Source organism: Nicotiana tabacum, chromosome 4 (assembly GCF_000715075.1).
Source record: "Nicotiana tabacum cultivar K326 chromosome 4, ASM71507v2, whole genome shotgun sequence".
Lineage (NCBI taxonomy): Eukaryota > Viridiplantae > Streptophyta > Magnoliopsida > Solanales > Solanaceae > Nicotiana > Nicotiana tabacum.
The window spans coordinates 17,838,949-17,859,240 of NC_134083.1; the positions used below are offsets into that span (position 1 = coordinate 17,838,949).

A 20,292-nucleotide genomic window follows, 5' to 3' on the forward strand; every position below is an offset into this window, starting at 1 on the left:
AATATCGAAATATGGCCTACAAATAAGTTTTCTAATTAATCTATTTTACCACAACTGCACATGTAACATCTTTCATGAAAACTAAATACCAAAGACACCATCATCTCTTCTTTTTTTTCCTTCTGTTTATTTTACGGGTCAGTTGATAGGACCACTGAATTGAAGCTTTGACCTCTTGGATTAAAGCAAAATGAGATAAAGAAACAAGGAGGAAGGGAGCAAACATAAAATGTATCTGGTGTATTTAAGGAGAATGAGATAAACAAGTAAATAAAATTTGAGATCTTATTATCTAAGCCTTGAATATTGGCTAGAGTTTTCTCAGTAGCTAATGAAACGCAAACATTTCTGAGACTATGTACGTCTTAAGAGACCTTAGTGAAATACAACAAAAATAGAAACTAAGGTAGAAAGTAATGACAAACTATCTCGGCCAGTACAAGTAGGACAAAGGATGAGTATAGCTGCAGGAGGCCAGTCCGTCATACATGGCTGCATTTCCAAGCCTTCCATATAGCTGACCAGTATGACTCCCTATTTGCCCCGGTGTACTATCAACTCTTTCCTGTTGTAGCCATGGATTTGAAACATGTGAGTGCTTCGGTTCTTTGTTGCTGAACCATCTAGACGACTCAGTTTCATCAATTTTTCTCTTTTGTGCCATCTTCGCACCTCTGGCAATTTCTTTTTTGTTAAGGTTCTCACCTACGGTAATTTCTTTCTCCAAGCTCATTATTTTCTCATTGATTTGCCACCTGGGAAGAAGTTCTGAAGGATCAATATCATGATGTCCCAAACATTTGATAACAGATCTCAGATCAAACAAGTGCTTCCTTTTTGCTTGATCCTGTACAAAATAACAAAATGTACGGTTAACTTGAGCAGATCAGGAGAGAAATCAGGGAGGGAGGGCTATCAGTGCTGGAAAGAAATTACCACAGCAGCAAGTGAACCTTGTGATTGTTCCACCATTTTCTTCAATGACTCTTCTGACTCTAGTAAAAATGATGTCAAAAATCTCTGAGGGCTAACTCTGTCCTCAATTCCAAAGGTATAGGCAATATGAGCAGCGTCAACTTCCATCTTTTGCATCGCCATCCCCTCTATTATATCTGCCATAGATTTACATAAAATAGTGTTAAGTAAGCGATAAATTAGCAACTACGACAAGGTCAAATGTATTATTTGAGATAAGGTATCAAAAACTGTAAAATGAATCATATAAAGATATAATCACATAATAAGGCTTCATCTCCGAAATCACGAACAACGAAAACAAACAAATAAGAAGGAATGTAACCTCCAAGCAGATATGAGGTTTGAAAAGAGGTCCATGACTTTTACAGTTTACCTAAATTGGAAAGTGTAAAAATGCAAATCTCAACACCAACCACTGATTTATATTGTGATTACTGAACTCTAAATTACAACTGACAAAAGGAACAACACAATTTCTAGCACATCACAACTAAGTAGAGAATCTGGAAATAACAGAGAAATAAGTAACCAGAAGGGGATGAGGAACATAGATGAAAGGAGATGAGAAAACAGAGCCAAACAATTGACAACTTCAACCTCCAAAATGCTCTGAGCCCTTTTGCTACGTTTATAACTAATTTCTCACCCACACTTTTGCTCAACTTCACATGCTCAGTCTATGTCCCACACAAAGTTATTTTGCATTTCATCCGTGGCATCCGTCGTGGAATCATAGTCAGCTTGGTACACTTGCTCCTTCACAAGAATACTCACATCCTCAATAAGAACCTTGTCATCAAGGTTCAAGGTAGGAAATCCAGACAACAATGAGTTAAATTACAACTTTTGGTTCTAAGGTAGTACGCTAGTGTGCATAATGGTGCAAATATCAGTCTTCTGTTTATGAAAAAGTTCATGAGCCAAACTTCCTGTTCAGATCTTCTCAAGATAAGCTAGATAATACTTGATCCTCAGCTTCACTTATTTTTGTGCTGGAAATGTTTCCAAAACTTGTCAGATCATGCAGCATGCCAGCTTTTAGATCATTGTTTGTTCCTGTTTCACAGCCAGCAGCAGCAGTTATTTCACCGTCACCATCAGTTTCAGCTCCATTACGGAAAAGCAGTAAAAATTGGACCAGGGAAGTAGTACTCAAATAAGCACAAAGCCTAGACCCTCTTCGAAACCAGTAATCCAATACATCCTTCGAGATAGAAGGTCACCAAATTCAGTCATGATTTGATGGAATGATGATGTGGTCATCAGTGTAAAGGAGTAAGTTCGTCACCTTAGAAGCCAAGAGCTTCTCCTGCTTGTTAGTGAATCCTCAATAATTATCTCCTGGCCACCCTCGCTAAACTGTATAAGAAAGAGAGAACTCCTATATGAATTTTTATTTTTTGCAAGCAATGGGTCCTTCATCCTTTTCACCATAGTGAACCAGCTAGGAAATGCTCTTGTACTTTAGAGGTGTAGCAAGTTTCAAGCCACCGGGGTAGGAATACATTAACTCCCCTAATTTGGCAAGCTTTCTCTTCACTTTCATATTTAGAGCAGTAGCAATTAGCTCAATTGGTTTAGTGGCTTCTAATAATTATCAAAAAATTGAAGCCCCCTAACCCATTACCACCATAATTTATATTACTGTTCTCGTTGGATCAAACATGGAATAAAGTCAGCAATCCTTACACGCAAACCAATTTTACTTTACAAATCAACAATTAAAGCAAAAAATACATATATACCGAATTTCTTACTTGTTTGTCCTTTTTTGAGTCTCTTCTTTCTGAGTTCGACCAAGACATTATGTTATACTTTTGCCACTAACTAATGTATGGGAACCTCACCTCAGTACATCGAAGAAATACTACTTACATAAAACAATCAACTTTATCAACTATGCCTCAATCTCAACCTAGTTGGGTACTTGGGTCCAATTATATGAAAATACTTTGCGTCAATTGCGCGCTATTGAGGTTCATTTCATTCCAATACTAAATAATTTGACTACCACGACAAATTAGGATTCCAATTCTATGAATTTTCAAATTTATACATTTATCCCTACACCTGTTGTAAGTGCAACAACAAAAACTAAGCCTTAATCTCAATCAGTTGGTATCACCCATATGGATCCTCTCATTTTATTATGTTCTAAGCCAAATATGCACTGATTTTGTAGGTTTTTAGGTCCTTTAAGACAACTTCCCTCCATGGGGTTTATGATTGGTAAGTCCAATTTTATCACATTCAGCCATCATATTATTACACCTACCATCCGGGCACATGGAGATCTACTCACCAATTTTGACCTTTTATTTTCTCCTCTATGCGTTACTTGCACCATCTGTTGGATGTGATTATTTCTAACTTAATCAAATCTTATAGAGTTAATATATTCATTTTAACATCCGCATTTTTACGTTCTTCATTTTTGTGGATATGTTGGTACTTAAAGGCCCATTCGTTCTCATATAAAATTGTTGGTCTTACAACCCTTCTATAGAACTTGTCTTCCACTTTGTTAGACATCCTTTTCTCACATGACACTTCCGTAACACTCTTTCATTTCATTTTTCCTATCTTAATTTTAGGTTTTACATCCATCTACTGACATAAAAGGAAGAAATATACAAAGTAAGAAATTTATGTTGTGGAATAAAGAACTTTGAAAATGAGATCATTAGGTATTTATTTGTTGCTTCTAGGTAATCATGTCCAATCAGACTAGTTAAATGGTCACCAAACAAGCATGTACCAGAGTAGCGAGTGATGAAATGCAAACGTAGCTTAGTGACAAATTGAATTCATGAAAAAAGGACCTGGAATCTTTGCCACGAGGACATTTGATCTCCTGAGGCTACCAGAAAATAAAATTTTGCGAATTCTCCCCTGCCCGTGGAAAATTACCCAAATCAAATCCCTGATATCCTCATTTTTAAATCTTCCTGGAATTCCGAAACACCCAACAAGCATCAACAAACCCCGGGCATCAATTTCTTCAGCCTTAAGTATGCCTGCTTCGGCAATCAACCTCTTTCTCCATGCTAAAGCTGCCTGCTCCGCCTCTTGCTTCACCCCTATCTCAATCTCGTCGCTGATTCCCATCAACAAGAAGCACTGCAAAACCAATACAGAAGCCTTCCTTGACTGGACCATTTGCGAGCCCTTAACGAACGCCTTGCCCTTTTGAGTATAAAACTTGCCGACACATTCCAATACAAGCCTTGCTGGATTGCTGGAGAGTCTCAATGCCTTAGGGACTTGCTCAAGCAGTCCTTTTATATCTAAGAGATGCATTACCATGTACCTCCGCAGACCGCGACCATCCATCATTTCGCAGAGGCTCTCCAGCTCTGAACGAGGAGTAGATATCAGCTCTGAACGAGGAGGAAATCTCACGTCTTCCTCTTCTTTTTCTTCTTTCACTTCTTTTTCGCAGAGGCTCTCCAGCTCTGAACGATGAGTGGATATCAGCTCTGAACGAGGAGGAAATCTCACGTCTTCCTCTTCTTTGTCTTCTTCTATCACTTCTTTGTCGCAGAGGCTCTCCAGCTCTGAACGAGGAGGGCATCTCACGTCTTCCTCTTCTTTGTCTTCTTCTATCACTTCTTTATCGCAGAGGCTCTCCAGCTCTGAACGAGGAGGGCATCTCACGTCTTTCTCTTCTTTGTCTTCTTCTATCACTTCTTTATCGCAGAGGCTCTCCAGCTCTGAACGAGGAGGGCATCTCGCGTCTTCCTCTTCTTTGTCTTCTACTTTCACTTTTTTATCGCAGAGGTTCTCCACCTCTGAACGAGGAGGGCATCTCACGTCTTTCTCTTCTTTGTCTTCTTCTATCACTTCTTTATCGCAGAGGCTCTCCAGCTCTGAACGAGGAGGGCATATCAGCTCTGAACGAGGAGGGCATCTCGCGTCTTCCTCTTCTTTGTCTTCTACTTTCACTTTTTTATCGCAGAGGCTCTCCAGCTCTGAACGATGAGTGGATATCAGCTCTGAACGAGGAGGGGATCTCACATCTTCCTCTTCCTCTTCCTCTTTTTCGCAGAGGGTTTCCAGCTCTGAACGATGAGTGGATATCAGCTCTGAACGAGGAGAGGATCTCACTTCTTCCTCTTCTTCTTCTTCTTCAGATGGGTCGGATTCCCAAGATGATTCAGGGACTGGGACTGGGGTTGATGTTGTGTCTGCGGCTGGGGCTGGGGAAGCCGCTGCTTGTGGTGATGACGTGGTTAAAGGAGCGGTATTAGTTGTATGTGGGGGTAGCATAGAGTCGATTGAGGTCCGGATGGAATCAACGTGTTGTTGTAGCTCAGTGAGGCAGCGATGGACCGCCAAAAGGGCACCGGAGATTTGGCGGAGATTGGAAATTGAGTCATCCTGGGAATGTAATGGTGGTTGCTGAAATTCCGATTGTTTGGTTAGGTAATTCTGCAGCGAATCGTTTGCTGTTTGTGCTTGGACTTGAGTGGCCAACGGTGGCTGTGACTGAGACGTGGCGGTTGCGGCGATATTTACCGGTTTACTCATCGTCGGTTTAGAAGTGGAGAACCGGAGAATTGAGAATAGACAAAGTATAAGAATCCCCTAATGCGTCGCCGTTTCCGATTGTTGATTGCACAATTCATAAACGGACGCTTCTTACTGCAATCCTCGCCTTCATTTTTTTTTGGGTAACTAATCACCAAATAGCAATTACAAAACTATAGCAATTACAAAACACAGTTTGCTATCATACTATGGACATTTCATACTCTACTATCTAGAAACATAAGTTATACACTAGGGGGTGTTCATGATTCGGTTTGAGTCGGTTTTTCCCTAAAAAGAAACCAAACCAATTAAGTCGATTTTTCAAATATTAGAACCAAACCAATTAAGTCAGTTTTTTATCGATTCGGTTTTTGTTGGTTTTTCGATTTTTTCGGTTATTTATCGGTTTTTTCTTAAATAGACATACACTACCAAACGCATATTTCGGCGACTATATTTTTAATGTAGCACTATCAAACTAATTGCTCTTTGAGAAATCTATCATTTAACAAGATATATTGATGATAATCGACTCAAATAGTGATGAATAATTTAAGTGCTCAATTAAAAATCGATTATTTTTAGCATAAAATAAATTCTTGTACTTAGCAAAACAAAACTACCTATCAAACTAGAAGGCAAAGAATTAGATTATTATAATAGCAAAGAACTAGACTAAAAATACAAATGACTAATATGTACCATAAAATTTCAGAAACTTTATATAAAAATAAACATATATATAGGTGTAATAATAAATTTATATAGCTACTTTTTATAGTCGGTTTGGTTCAGTTTTTTCGGTTATTTTTTTATTAAAACCAAAACCAAACCAAATTTGATCGGTTTTTAAAATTTAAAACCAAAACCAAACCAAACCTAAAAAGTATCGTTTTTTTAGTCGGTTTGGTTCGATTTTTCGGGTTTTTATGAACACCCCTACTATACACAAAAGACTTGTTTCTAGGAGTAACTCGAACACTAACAACATAGGCTATTTCCTTTGCAGTCTGCTCCCATACTCTATTTTTTTTGTTCAAAAATACGCTTGTTCCTTTCAATCCAAATTTGATAAGCAACTTCCGCATAGACCACTTTAAAGACCTGTGCATGCTGAGATTTTCCTTTAGCGCACATTACTACCCATTGTAGGAACTGGTGCCAATCAATAAATCCCAGGTACTGCTTTTGCATCCAGTTGCACAGTTTACTCCAAATCTGCTTAGTATATTCACATTGTACGAATAGATGATCTCTGGTTTTCACTTGTTTTCTGCACATTACACACTGAGTATCAACAATAATCTTCCAGCTGCTCAATCTGTCACATGTCATCAATCTTCCATGCATCATAAGCCATATTATGAATTTTGCTTTTGGTCTTGCTGTATTATTAAACATCAAGCTTTTCCATTCCACCCTGTTGTAATCACCAAGCAAGTGCAAGTAGATTTGTCTGATCAAGCTTCTGTTGTGAAGTTGTACAAAGTGTCTAGCTTCCAGTATCTCCTTTGCCTCAATCACTTTCCTCACCATCCAACAAGCTTGTTGTGGTATTGGCATTGTGTTCATCTGTTGATTTTTAATGTAATATGTATGTATCCATCGGATCCATTGCTTGTCTTGCTTATGTGCTAAGTCCTAGCTGGTCTTAGCAATGGCTACTTTGTTCCATAACTTAAAATTGATAATATTAAGGCCACCTCCAGCTTTAGGTAGACATACTCTGTCCCAGGCCAGCAGAGCCTTCTTTGTGATTTCATTTGCTCCGGACCATATATAAGATCTACATATCCCCTCCACAATCTTGATCACTTTTGTTGGGAGTATAAATAATTGTGCCCAGAAAGCCTGGATACCAAATAATACACTTTGAACTATCTGTTCTCTTCCTATATATGACAAGGTCTTTGCAGTCCATGAAGTAATCTTTGCAGTCATTTTATCAATGAGGGGCTGCCATTGAAGTACACTCAGTTTCTTAGTAGATAGAGGCACACCTAGGTATTTGAAGGGTAGTTCTCGAGTAGAAAGGCCCAAAAGTTGAAGGATTTGTTGTCTATCTTCTATAGGAACTCCTCCAAAATATGTTTCACTCTTGTTGAGGTTTGCTTAGAGCCCAGAAACCTGAGTGAACTGATAAAATTTTTGTTGCACTACTTGAACTAACTTCAGATCTCCTCTGGCAAATAACAACAAGTCATCAGCAAAGCTTAGGTGAGTGATCCCTAGCTTGGCACACTTAGGGTGATATTTAAACTCATCCACCATCTTAAGGTTAGCCAGGTTCCTACTTAAGTACTTCATTGCTATGGCAAACAAAAAAGGTGACATAGGATCACCCTGTCTCAATCCCTTAGCAGCATTGAATGGCTTTGTTGGCTTACCATTAATAATAATAGAGTAATCAACTGTCTGTATACATTCCATAACCCAAGATGTGAATAGCTGAGGAAATCTTAACTCTTCCATAACTTGCCTCATATATGGCCATTCAACATAATCATAAGCTTTCTGTAAGTCTATCTTTATCATACACCTATGAGAAATGTTCTTCCTAGAATAAGCCTTCACCAACTCATGTGCCAGTAGTATATTATCTGCAATCTTTCTCCCAGGTATAAACCCCGCTTGAGCTTCATTGATGATTGTACTAATGATGCCTTGTATCCTTGCTGCTAGAATCTTGGATATCATTTTGTATAGCATAGTGCAACATGCAATAGGTCTGAACTCTTTTACAGTTTTAGGCTTAGAAACCTTAGGAACCAAGGTGATGGCTGTGCAATTTATAGCCCTATACAATTTTCCAGTGGTAAAAAACTCCAGTACAGCTTCAGTGACTTCATCTTTGATAATGGGCCATGCTTTCTTAAAGAAGCATACATTGTACCCATCAACACCAGGTGCCTTATCATCACCAATAGAACACAGACCCTCATAAATTTCTTCTGGAGTCACATCTTTACACAATTCAATCCTTTGTTGTTGATTAAGTTTAGGCCCCTTGTGCAGAACCATTTTATCTATAGCAGGAAGTGATTGAGCATCAACGCCCATCAGTGACTTATAGAATTCTACTATCTCCCTTTTGATGTTTTCTGAGTCAGTTATTCTGTTACCAGTGATAGAATGCAGCTCTAATATTTGCTTCCTTTGGCTCCTTTCTTTCATGACATCTGAGAAATATTTAGTATTGGAATCACCTAGCTGTATCCACTTTGCTCTAGCTTTTTGTTTCAGAATTCCTTCTTCAATCATATCCCACTTTTCCAGATTTTGTACCATCTCATTTTCCTTCAGCAACATCTCAACAGAGCAGTTTGTATCAATGCTTCTTTGTACCTTTTCAAGTTCAATTCTGGCTATCTCTATCTTTTGTCTAATGAACTTAAACTCCTCAACATTAAGCTTTCTCAGTACTGGCCTTAATGCTTTGAGTTTCATCCACACATCTTGGATCTTCTACCTGTGAAATCTTTATTGCCAAATTTGCTGAACATCAGTTAAGAACCTCTCATGGTCTGCCCAGACATTAAAGAAATTGAATGGAGTTTTCCTGCTTCTTTGATTATCATTGAAAGTTAAGCTCATAGGTGCATCATCAGAAATGAAAGGCATCTTATATACAGTAGAAATATGCCTCCATTGCATCATCCATTCATAATTGCCAAAAATCTTGCCAATTCTGCTCCATATCCTGTCACAGCCATCTTGTTTATTAGACCATGTATAGTACTCACCTTCCCAAGTCAATTCACTAAGTCTTAGGTCTTGTATACACCTGCTGAAGTCTTGAGTTTCAGCCATAGTAACTGGATTTCCATGCATCCTATCTTGCAATTGTAGGACATCATTAAAATCCCCCCAATCACCCATGGAATGGATGTCATTTGATCTATCTCTATCAGGTTTTCCCATAACTGCTTCCTTTTTTCTACTGCGTTAAATCCATAGACTATTGATACTGCATACTCGTGGTCCTTCCTGATGTCTTTAACAACACAATGGATAACATGTGCTTCTGCCTTGATTAACTTGACTGAGTAGTAACTAGTATCCCATATCACCCATATTCTTCCATTTACTGCAACATTGTAATTGTATAGTATCTCCCAGCCAGGGGCAATGTGGTGGCTGACTCCTTTAGCTTTCTGCTCCTTTACTCTAGTTTCAATCATACCTGCAAATTTGATGTTTTTGGTCTTCAAGTAGTTTTTCAGCTCCTTCCTCTTATACCACTTATTAATACCCCTGACATTCCATAGTAACCACTTCATTGATTGAGTTAATTCCCCCACCCCTATCATGAGGCAAGGTAAAGCTCCCACTAGGAACTATTGTTCCAATTTTAGATCCATTTTTACTAGACAAAGGTGTTAGCATAGGAAAATTTTCAAGGCTAAAATCTAACACTTGCTTCTTGCCTTTGTCTATTGCAGCCGCTCCATTGTTCTCTATGCCTCCTTCACTTTGATTATGATTGGACTGCCTTGTCTCCACTGGTAAACAGTGTTGAGTTTTCTCCTAGACAATCCCATTTTACTTATCAGTTACTTCATCTGTCTTATAGATCTCTATACCACTTGCTTCTTTCTGCACATTTTTTATGTTACATGCTGCATTAGTGATAGGACCTTTAGTCCTCCATTCATATGTTACTTTCTTTGTTTCTCTTCTTCTCTTTAGTTGCTCTTCATTATGTTCTCTTGGCCCTTATTGAGTACGACACACATGACCAATAACCTGGCATTTGTCACAGTATACTGGCTTCCACTCATACACCAAGTCCTGTTGAAATACCCTTCCTCTAGGATCCATCACCATAATCTCGGTAGGCATTGCTTTTGTAACATTCACTTCAATCAGCATTCTTGCATAGAAAATTCGTGTTTGTTTAGTGGTGCACTCATCAGCAAATAGGGGTTTTCCAATAGCACTAGCAATTTTGCTCAAGGCATCACTACCCAGCAACTCATTGGCAATTTAGGAAAAATCACCCTCAGTGGTATATCAGATAGAAACTCTTTACTTAGATCAAAATCTAGAGACTATGGCTTGAGGATTATTGGTCTATTTCTGATAGAATGAGGCCCGGCATAAAACACTCGATGTATATCAGTTAGGTTTTGAAATTTTATCACATAATATCCATCCTCATGAAGAAATAGATCTGGCTCAGCAACATCAAGTCAATGCTGAGCAATATACCTCCTCATAGCATTATATCCAGGATTATCACCTACAATATAGGTTATCAACGCAGCACTCTATCTCTCTTCTGCTTCTTTCACATCTTGCAAATCTAGTTTCACCACAGTTTGACCTTCTATAATCTGAGGAGGAACATACCTGAGAGCCATTCTATGAGTAGCTACTCGATTTTGCTGAAACAATTTGGTCCATGTTTTTGGCTCTGTTTTTCAATCTACAGGATTCACCACCTTAGAGTCCAGAGCCACCTGCTCAATAGCTCCCATAGTAGCTTCAATTTGATCTACCGTAGCCTCTTTGCCTAGCTCCTCCTGCATGTCCTTAGTGTTCAGCTCAGTTGTAACACCCCAAATTTTTACTAATATTTATATTTTCGATTGAGCATCTTTATAATGAGAAAATATTTTAACTTCGCACTTCCTAAGCGTGAAATTTACAATACATAAAAATTTCTTACTCTAGGTTATGTTAATACTGACAAAGAAGTTCCATGGTGCGGCTATGCGTAACACTTAATATTATTTTGATGAATTATTGTTAAATACATTATAATTAAGTTTTTGGATTGTCGCTCTTTTGTATTTATCTAAGGATATTTAGTAGTAGGGCAGCCATTTTTATTTCATATTTATCCAAAAATTTTAAAGACAACTTTGATTGACTTAGTCTTCCATAAACTCCCCATTTTTATTCTTTCAAGAAAAGGAAAAACACCCCTACCATCTCTCCTTTTATCACCTGAAAACTTCATGGAAACCACCATAAATTTTCAATAAACCAACCAGCAAAATTCGTTCTTGGTGAAACTCAAGTTGCTCATCTATTTTGTGGTAAGATACTAAACTCGTTTTTACACTAGATAGCTATTAGTGTTTTCTTCATATCTTGTTGTATAGAGATCCGTTTTAAGTGATCTAGGACTTTCTGAAAATCTATTTCATAGATATATAACTCTTATGAAGGAATCAAAATCTGATTTGTCCTTTATTTACCCGAATATAGGTGATGAAGTACAGGGCAGGTGCTGCCCAGATTTTCTATTTTACAAACCCTCCTTGTACTACTGTTAGTAAGTTTAGCATAACTTTTTGTACAAAATTGACATGGGGGTAATTCAAGATGTTCTGAAACTCTAAGACACATATCTACAACTGTAAAGAAGACCACATAGTCTAGTTTGTCCTTTTTAATCTTCAAATCTGAGTCACAACACGAGACAGTGATACTGTCCAGAATTTCTGTTTCAAACATTTTTTGTAATTTTTACCAATATCATATTTAGTTTGACATGTTAAATTACTAAAATTATATAGATATTTTATTATGTATTTAAGGTATATACATCCTTATAAAATCTAAGGAGAAGTGTTTGAGGAAGTGGACGGATTTAGTTTGTCTAGGTCGTAGACGATTCGAACGTCCTCAAGTTGTGGTTGAACTATTTTGTGATAAAATACCAAGATTTGTGTATAAACTTTGTACTCTCTTTACTTGCTGAAATATTTTAAAATAACCTGATATTTTATTTTTTTCTCTTCAATTAATAGCATTGTATTCGTGTTATATCAAGTATTGCAAGATATTTGCTAAATCGCCCACTCGTACGGATTGTTTGATCATTTTGCATTCTTGTTGGGACTTTGTCCTTCTTGTGGCAGTGACGTTGTCACTCATCTTGGCATGCCTCTTGATTTGGATCTTTTACCATCTTGACTTTGGATTTGTAGTTCATCTTAAATTATGGAACTTGTCCGTATTAAGTACGAACTAGGAAGCCATTTTTAATATAGTTCTTGATTCTCTTGACTGTTGGTTTTGACCCTACTTGATTTTGGATTTTGGTCCATCTTGATATCTGATTTTGCTTAGTGTGATGACATGACGTACATATTGGGCGAAAAAATATATTTTTGACAAGCTTTCTTGGATTGATAGTATACACTTTCTCAACTCTTGAATCTTGAACATAGTTATTGATAATTGGAAACACTTCTAGGATTGATATTTGATACTTTTGATATATTTATTTACTTGTTTTAAATTATATGTCATTTGAGCTACCTATGACTAAAAATGAGAATTGGAGAAATTAATGGCTCCAAGCCCCCAAAGTTTATACGCCACTAAGCTTTATGCTTAGCGATAGTTATTTTCTATCGTAGGTAATGTACGGGATGGAATTTGAAGACGGCCTTATGAAGTAGTCTTTTTGGGAGCACTTATAGAGATCACATTTGCATATGCACCATGGTTTTGTATAGTTTTGGGACTTGTACATGATATATATGTCATTCTTATGTATATTATTTGGAGGCTTGGATATTAAGACCAAAATCTTGTAACTTGAATTTGGTAACTTATTTTGCTGTTTTAAGGTGTGTTAATAACTCAAGTCTTGTAATATGTTAAATTTACGCTTTGTCTTATATATATGTACAAAGGAGAAAACTAGTTTTCCTTTTTATACCCGATAGTTTGAAATTTATGTACAATACAAACTTGCAGTGATGTCGAAAGAAAGTATAATTTTGTTAGGAAGTTGCTTTAACGTGTTGATTATTCAAGAAGGGTTATATCACCTTATGTTGAAATTTTGACATTGTATTTTATTTTAAAAAAATAAAATAAAAATTATGAAGAGTATTTTCGAAAATAAAAATATTGCATTTTGAACCTCATCGCATGGGCCTATTTCCGCTACTAAATTATTCTGAATATTTTTTAATTAATATCTTCTTAATGTTGTAAGTAGTAAATTAGATTTGTTTCGTAAGTAGCATCCTCCCAAAGGGGTTGCTACATCAGTTACTGTTCCATTAGAGTTTCCGTCAACCATGGGATTAACACTCGCTTCACTTTGATCAATTTGAGCTGGTATACTTAGAGTCAATTTCCTGTTAACCTCCGAGCTAGTCGAAGGAGTAATCTCATCACTTCCGGTCATAACTAATCCTTGTTGTTATGGCATTTTCAGCTCATGACCTTGCCCTTGAATTACCTTTCCAGCTTTAGAATTGTTACTAATTGAGCTTCCAATTGTTGAGATCGGCGTTTTAGGAACTTTTTTTGGTCTTTCTCTACCTCGCCTCCTTCCCATGACGGACGCAACCAGCGCACGTTTAGCTAACGTGAGCTGAAAGCATGAGAGAAGACGAGCTTCAATTAAGTATTAATATTACTAAAAAACAATTTGTAAAACAGCAAATAAAATCTTTTTAATGTTTTTCATTAGAAGTAATGTTCATTTCAAGGGGTGAGGTTATTCGCACCAGTAGCATGTTTAGTGGTGCTGTTTAAAATGTAACCATTTATTTGCAATGTATTTAAAATATAGTCACAATCTCTCTCTCTCTCTCTCTCTCTCTCTCTCTCTCTATATATATATATATATATATATATATATATATATATATATATATATATATATATATATATTAGGAACTTTTATTATCTTTTCTCATTATTTAAATGCTATTTCGCCTCTGGCAAAAAGAAATGGATATAACTATAAAATCCTTTCACATTTAAAACCCTATAATTATAGTTCTTTAAAACACTATAGCTAGATTTGAATAGGCGAATTTCTTTTAAAATAAATGTAATATATAGGCTACACGTCTATGTTTTGCAGATAAAAAAAAATTAAAAATCGAATAAAAGTTTACTTACATATATAATAAAATAAACCTACATGCTGGAGAAAGAAACATCACAAAAATCAGTCGATATTAAAAAATAATTATTTTTTTCCTTTTTGAAGAATGTTTGTTTGAAGAGTCAATTTGTATAAATGGACATCAAACAAAAAATAAAACGTTGGCTATACAATTGCTATCATATATTTTAATTTAGCACATTCAGGAAATTGAAGGGTATAAGCTGAAACATCTTCATTTAGCTGCAGTCAAGCCAACATAGCAAGGCTATAATATTTTTTTGACTCTTTCCTAACTGACGCTTTCTTCTCTGGACTGAGTTCCCCTCGGTGTCGTTGAAGAATTTAGATTATGTGAAAGGTTTTTTTCTCGAATTCAACAAGAGAGATATTGGTTTTCTAATTGATATTTTCTATAGCGGTTTTCAAGTGTAACATAAAGTATATTTAAAAAAAAATGGTATGACAGTGAATTTTTTAAAAAAAATATATAAACAAATTATTTTGAAATGGATTATTTTTTAAATATAATGTAATTTTAAAAATAAAAAGATAAGATATTTTTCAATTTTAGTAGAGAGTTTTTACAATTATTATAATAGAAGTCATATCATGGATAAAATAAAATAAAAACAAAATCTTATGGAATATTTACATAAATATCCGGCCAAATTAATTATTTTTTTATAGCTAATATACATAGATGATATATCGACAACACATAATTATACACATATTATATATGGATTATATATAAGTTACACATCATTCGATTTTTTAATTTAAGTGGTTTGGCGAACACCCATTTAGGTTGATTAGATAGAGCCAAAATAAAAATATGAAAGAATTTCAACCAAAGACTAAAATATAAATAAAGTACTTATGTAGACAATTTCAATTAAAACTCATCCTTTTATAGTGAAATAAATTAATTTTTTTTTGTAACAAAAGAAAGAAAGATAGCAAAAATTAGATAAAAGAAAATAAATATGGAAAAAATATATGAAAAATCTAAAAGCCAGAAATAACAGATGACAACGCATTTCTTCTTATGTTTCATCTTTATTGAGTATAAAAATTTGGAAGCTGATCTCATCGATTTCAAATATTATTTTCAACTCAAATACATAGATTATAAGATAAGGATATCCCATAATATATATTTTTTAATTTACACTGTGTGTCATTTTAAAAAAAAAATTACTATTACTAACAAACTGCTATGATATTCAAATTTGAATTTAAATACAATTTGAGTAGTTTGCCATGAGGTTAAACCAAATATGGTGTCGAGAAAAAATACTTGGCAATTTTAAGACAATATATGTAATGTTATATAATAACAATCAACTAATTTAATATTTAACGATTCAAAGAACAAAAATATATGTATATATTGGGTATTCAAAATTCAAAATTTGTGGCTAGAGATATCGATAAACTCAAAATGGAGTCATACTGAAATAAAGTTTTACCGGATAAAGAATCATTTAATTTTTTAGATAGTCGATTAAAGTGAATTTTAAATTAAGGATAATATCTTCACTTGCATCATTATAAAGATAATTATCATTGAAATATATATAAAGTTTTAGAAATTGAAATTTCAAAATAGAAACACTTTTTTAAAAACATAATAACATACCAAATAAGAGTTCAAGTCGTAGTAAAAGAGTCGCGTCGTAACCAAAGAATCGTTCATATTGTGTCAACCTTTGTGCTTTTTCATAAATACTTATTATTTCGCTTTGTGGCTATTTTTAGGTTCCAATGAAACCGATGAGAATGGGGCAAAAATAAAATTATCACTGCGAGATTTGAGAAAAAAGTTAGTTTTGAACTAAAGGATAATTTTGAATTTATAGATAAAGTTTTTTAATTTGAATTAAAATTAAAAATAAATATTTTGTTATCATACTTAATTCGGTTAATGATCATGTGTAGTCATGTTAGAAGCTTTTGTTATCTTTTCTAATTATTTAAATACTACTTTGCCTTTGGCATAAAAAAAAATACATATAACTATAAAATCATTTCATATTTAAAACCATATAATTATAGTTCTTTAAAACACTATAGTTAGATTTGAATAAAGTGAATTTCTTTTAACAAAATAGTGAATTTCTTTTAACACTGGTTCACGCCAACATTGCAAGGGTATAATATTTTTTTCATTAAAGAATATTAGTTTTGAATCATTAGATTATATGAAAGGTTTTTTTTCTCGAATTCAAAAAGAGAGATATTGATTTTTAAATGATAGTTTCTATAACGATTTTCAAGCGTAACAAAAAGTATTTTTAAAAATTTATATATATATGATATTCAAAATTCAAAATCTGTGGCTAGAGATATCGATAAACTCAAAATGGAATCATACTGAAATAAAGTTTTACCGACTAAAGAATCATTTAAATTTTTAGATAGTTGATTAAAGTGAATTTTAAATTAAGGATAATATTTTCACTTGCATCATCATAAAGATAATCATTATTGAAATATATAAAGTTTTAGAGATTGAAATTTAAAATATAAATACTTTTTTAAAAAATAATAACATACCAAATAAGAGTTCAAGTCGTAGTAAAAGAGTCGTGTCGTTACCAAAGAATCTTTCATATTGTGTCAACCTTTGTGCTTTGCCATAAATACGAGTTATTATTTTACTTTGTGAAACTTTAGGTTCCAATGACACCAATGAGAATGATGCAAAAATAAATTATCAATACGAGATTAGAAAAAAATGTTAGCCTTTTTTCATGTAGCGTTTCTTAATTAATAACTAATGATTATCTATAATTATTTAGAAGGTTTAAATTTTAAGGCTATTTACATATAATTCAAATAACATAGATATTTAATGGTTAATGTCAAATATCAAAATAGAGTCATACTGAAAAAAAATTCATTGGCTAAATTTTTGTTTTTAAATTTTTTTAGATAGCCGAGTACTAAAATGAGTTTTGAATTAAGGATAATATTTTCACTTACATTATTATAAAAATAATTATTATTGACAAATAAAGTTTTAGAAACTGAAATTTTAAAATAAAAATATGTTTTGAAAGATATTAACACACCAAATAAGAGTTCAAGTAATAGTAAAAGAGGCAAGTCGTATCCAATGTGTCCTTCATAGTCTCAACCTTTGATTGTTTTGCCATAAGTATGAGTTATTATTTTAATTTCTTACTATTTTTGAGATTCAATGACACCAACAAGAATTGTACTCAAAAGAAAAATAGAATTATAATTAGGAGATTTGAGAAATGGTTAATATTTTTTATTTAGTGTTTCTTAATTAATATTCAATGATTATCTATATTTATCGAGAATATTTAAATTATAAGATTATTTATATATAATCCAAATAACTCAAATATTTGACATGATTAGTGTCCGCGCATATAGGCGAGTGCTAATTTATGTTTCACATGGCACATCATACTCGTACGATGCTCTTTATTATTTGACAATTGGACTTATGGGCCCCGTTTGTTTACTTTATTTAAAGATAAAGCTAAAAAGGCCAGTTTAAAGTTTCATACTTTTCCTATTTGATATCCTTAACCTAAGGACAAAAAGAAGTACTACTACTACTAATAATAATGGTAATAAAATATTTGTCTTCTAGAAGCTAATTAACGTGTATAGATTCCCTTCCGATCGGCGCTTGTGTTTCAGAAGCTTATTATGGTAAATGATAATTTATTTATTTTTGGCATGAAAACAAAATTTTGTATAACAATAATCTCAGAACTCACAAAAAAAATAAATGAAAAACCATATTCTGATAATTCTAAACTAGTTCTAATTCATAGCCCGAGTACACTTATATATGTTAGATTAAGTATTATCATTATCTAAATCAATGAGCACACTTAAAATTTTTTGTAGTAAATTAAATACAATTCCAAGATATTGAAGTCTTACTTGATCGCTCAAAGTTCACATCGTGGAGGTCAGCGAGCACACGTTAATTAGCTTCTAAAAGACAATTTTTATTTATTTATTTATTATTATTATTATTATTATTACTATTATTATTTTATTAGTACTTCTTTTTGTCCTTACTTTACGGATATCAAATAGGAAAAGTATGAAACTTTAAAATGCCTTTTTTAGTTTTATATCTTTAAAGTAAACAAATAGGACCTACAAGTTCAATTGTCAAATACTAAAGAGTCTTATGATGTGGCGTGTGAAACATAAAATAAAATTTCTCTAAAATATAGGGTCGATCATATTTTTTTGTAGTCACAAATAAAATAAAATAAAGTAACCGAGACACGCTTTTAATTCTTGGTGTGTCCTCAAGTTGAACTCTAACTATGTGAATTTTTATTTTTCACGTTGGAGAGAACTCAACAATAATCCCTAGGTGAGCTTCTTAAAGGAGGGAGAACGAGCTGCGTAGCCCAAAGCACTCACTCAGCTGCATTAATTAGTTGTACATTGCCATAATTGGCTGCATGTAAGAGGCAAACCAAATAAGTCATTACATATAGTGATTGTTGCACCTTCTTTTTTTCGAAGAAAAGAGAGTTTTCTCAATTAAAGTAACATTATTCGAAATAAAATTATTTATTTAATTCAGAGTCACCACTTGAGATAATTATTATGGTATTCCAAGTCATCGGTTTATTTTAAGATCCCAAATCGAGAAAAGTTGACTCTATTTATGATATGCGAACACAGAAGACCGGATAAGGAATTCTGTTAACTCGAGATAAGGTGTGAGGCATTCCCGAGTTCCGTGGTTTTAGCAGGATCGCTTAACAATTAATACTTGACATAATTATCTGATTTATTATATGTTTAAAACCTTGATGTGTTACCGCTTTTAACAATTACGTACAAGTTGCGATGTCGCGCACTCGTTATTTTGTTACATATTGCAAATCACGCCACGTGAAACGAACTCGCGATTTACAACATGTTTATTTTATTATTATTTGAAGTTGTAAGATCAAGTCACGCGAGCGTGCACTTGAATTTGGAGTTATGTGTCATGGCTATGCCACGAAAATCGTATCCATAGCCAGGGCGATTATATTTATTAGACGTGCCTAATGCAACTAGCGATTGAATTATCTAAAGATTATCTATGCAAGGAATATGGAGGGCTTACAACAACATTAGTTGCTGATGGCATATTAATTCTTATCTAACAATCCAAATTATGTGTACTTTTACAGAAAGGACAAACTTATTTAATATCTATGTATTTATTGTTACTACTGGAGGGTTTGTCTTGAATTAGAAATGCTAAATCACAAGGTCACAGTAACATGAATCAATTAGCACGAGAAAAACATAAGCAATTTGCAATTTACAATCAAACAACCCAAGAGTAACGAATATCATTCTAGACCAAGTTAATTGGGGACTTGCATCTATACTCAGTTTTTAGGTCACAATTTAATTTATACCCGCTTTGTAAAATAATTACAAGCGTACCCACGTTTCGAGTAACTTTAGATATACGGGGCCTGAAGTAACAAGAATTTATGTCTGAAGTTTGAACTTCAGAATTTTTTGCCTGAAGTGTGACCTTATCAAAGTAAAACTTCAGATATTTTCGTCTGAAGTTTGGCCTGACTTGCAAAAGCAATCAAAAAAATTTCAGTTCGTAGTGCAAACTTCAGACAAATTATTCTGAAATTCTTCAGTTTGTAGTGCAAACTTAAGACAAAATCAGCTTGTTATATTTGAACTTCAGATAATTTTTTCCGGCATGATAGTTGCAAACTTCAGACAAAATTTAACTTGGTAATGTCTGAAATTTGGCCCTGCAGTCCCAAACTTCAGTTGATGCTTCTTCGAGTTTTAACAATAAACTCTTATTTTATTATTTATGTATTTTGTGTTGGGGTGCAAACTTCAGACAAATTACTCTGAAGTTCTTCAGT

At 34.0% G+C, this 20,292-nt stretch overlaps 3 protein-coding genes across 3 annotated transcripts; all 3 read right to left on the bottom strand.

Moving 5' to 3' along the window:
• Positions 1-267: 267 nt before the first annotated feature.
• Positions 268-5,723, bottom strand: LOC107774411 (uncharacterized). Its single transcript, XM_016593932.2, has 3 exons — positions 3,801-5,723; positions 937-1,112; positions 268-847 (listed from the first exon to the last, which is right to left on the bottom strand). The coding sequence occupies exons 1-3, from the start codon at positions 5,506-5,508 to the stop codon at positions 425-427; spliced, it is 2,307 nt and encodes a 768-aa protein (XP_016449418.2). The 5' UTR covers positions 5,509-5,723; the 3' UTR covers positions 268-424.
• Positions 5,724-6,534: 811 nt separating this feature from the next.
• On the bottom strand, positions 6,535-7,074 carry LOC142179811 (uncharacterized). The gene has a single exon (XM_075250689.1). The coding sequence runs from the start codon at positions 7,072-7,074 to the stop codon at positions 6,535-6,537; it is 540 nt and encodes a 179-aa protein (XP_075106790.1).
• Positions 7,075-8,991: 1,917 nt separating this feature from the next.
• LOC107774419 (uncharacterized) lies at positions 8,992-10,874 on the bottom strand. The gene is made up of 5 exons (XM_075250690.1): positions 10,864-10,874; positions 10,258-10,450; positions 9,771-10,038; positions 9,550-9,694; positions 8,992-9,451 (listed from the first exon to the last, which is right to left on the bottom strand). The coding sequence occupies exons 1-5, from the start codon at positions 10,872-10,874 to the stop codon at positions 8,992-8,994; spliced, it is 1,077 nt and encodes a 358-aa protein (XP_075106791.1).
• Positions 10,875-20,292: the final 9,418 nt, after the last annotated feature.

Excerpts from the sequence above, each read along its gene's own strand:
- LOC107774411 (XM_016593932.2), bottom strand. The coding sequence starts at position 5,508 with ATGAGTAAACCGGTAAATATCGCCGCAACCGCCACGTCTCAGTCACAG. Across the intron at positions 1,113-3,800 it reads CCTCGTGGCAAAGATTCCAG|ATATAATAGAGGGGATGGCG; the intron begins GTCCTTTTTTCA and ends AATCTATGGCAG. Across the intron at positions 848-936 it reads AAGGTTCACTTGCTGCTGTG|GATCAAGCAAAAAGGAAGCA; the intron begins GTAATTTCTTTC and ends TATTTTGTACAG.
- LOC142179811 (XM_075250689.1), bottom strand. The coding sequence starts at position 7,074 with ATGCCAATACCACAACAAGCTTGTTGGATGGTGAGGAAAGTGATTGAG.
- LOC107774419 (XM_075250690.1), bottom strand. Across the intron at positions 9,695-9,770 it reads TGAAGTGGTTACTATGGAAT|GTATGATTGAAACTAGAGTA; the intron begins GTCAGGGGTATT and ends TCAAATTTGCAG. Across the intron at positions 9,452-9,549 it reads ACTAGTTACTACTCAGTCAA|TAGAAAAAAGGAAGCAGTTA; the intron begins GTTAATCAAGGC and ends GATTTAACGCAG.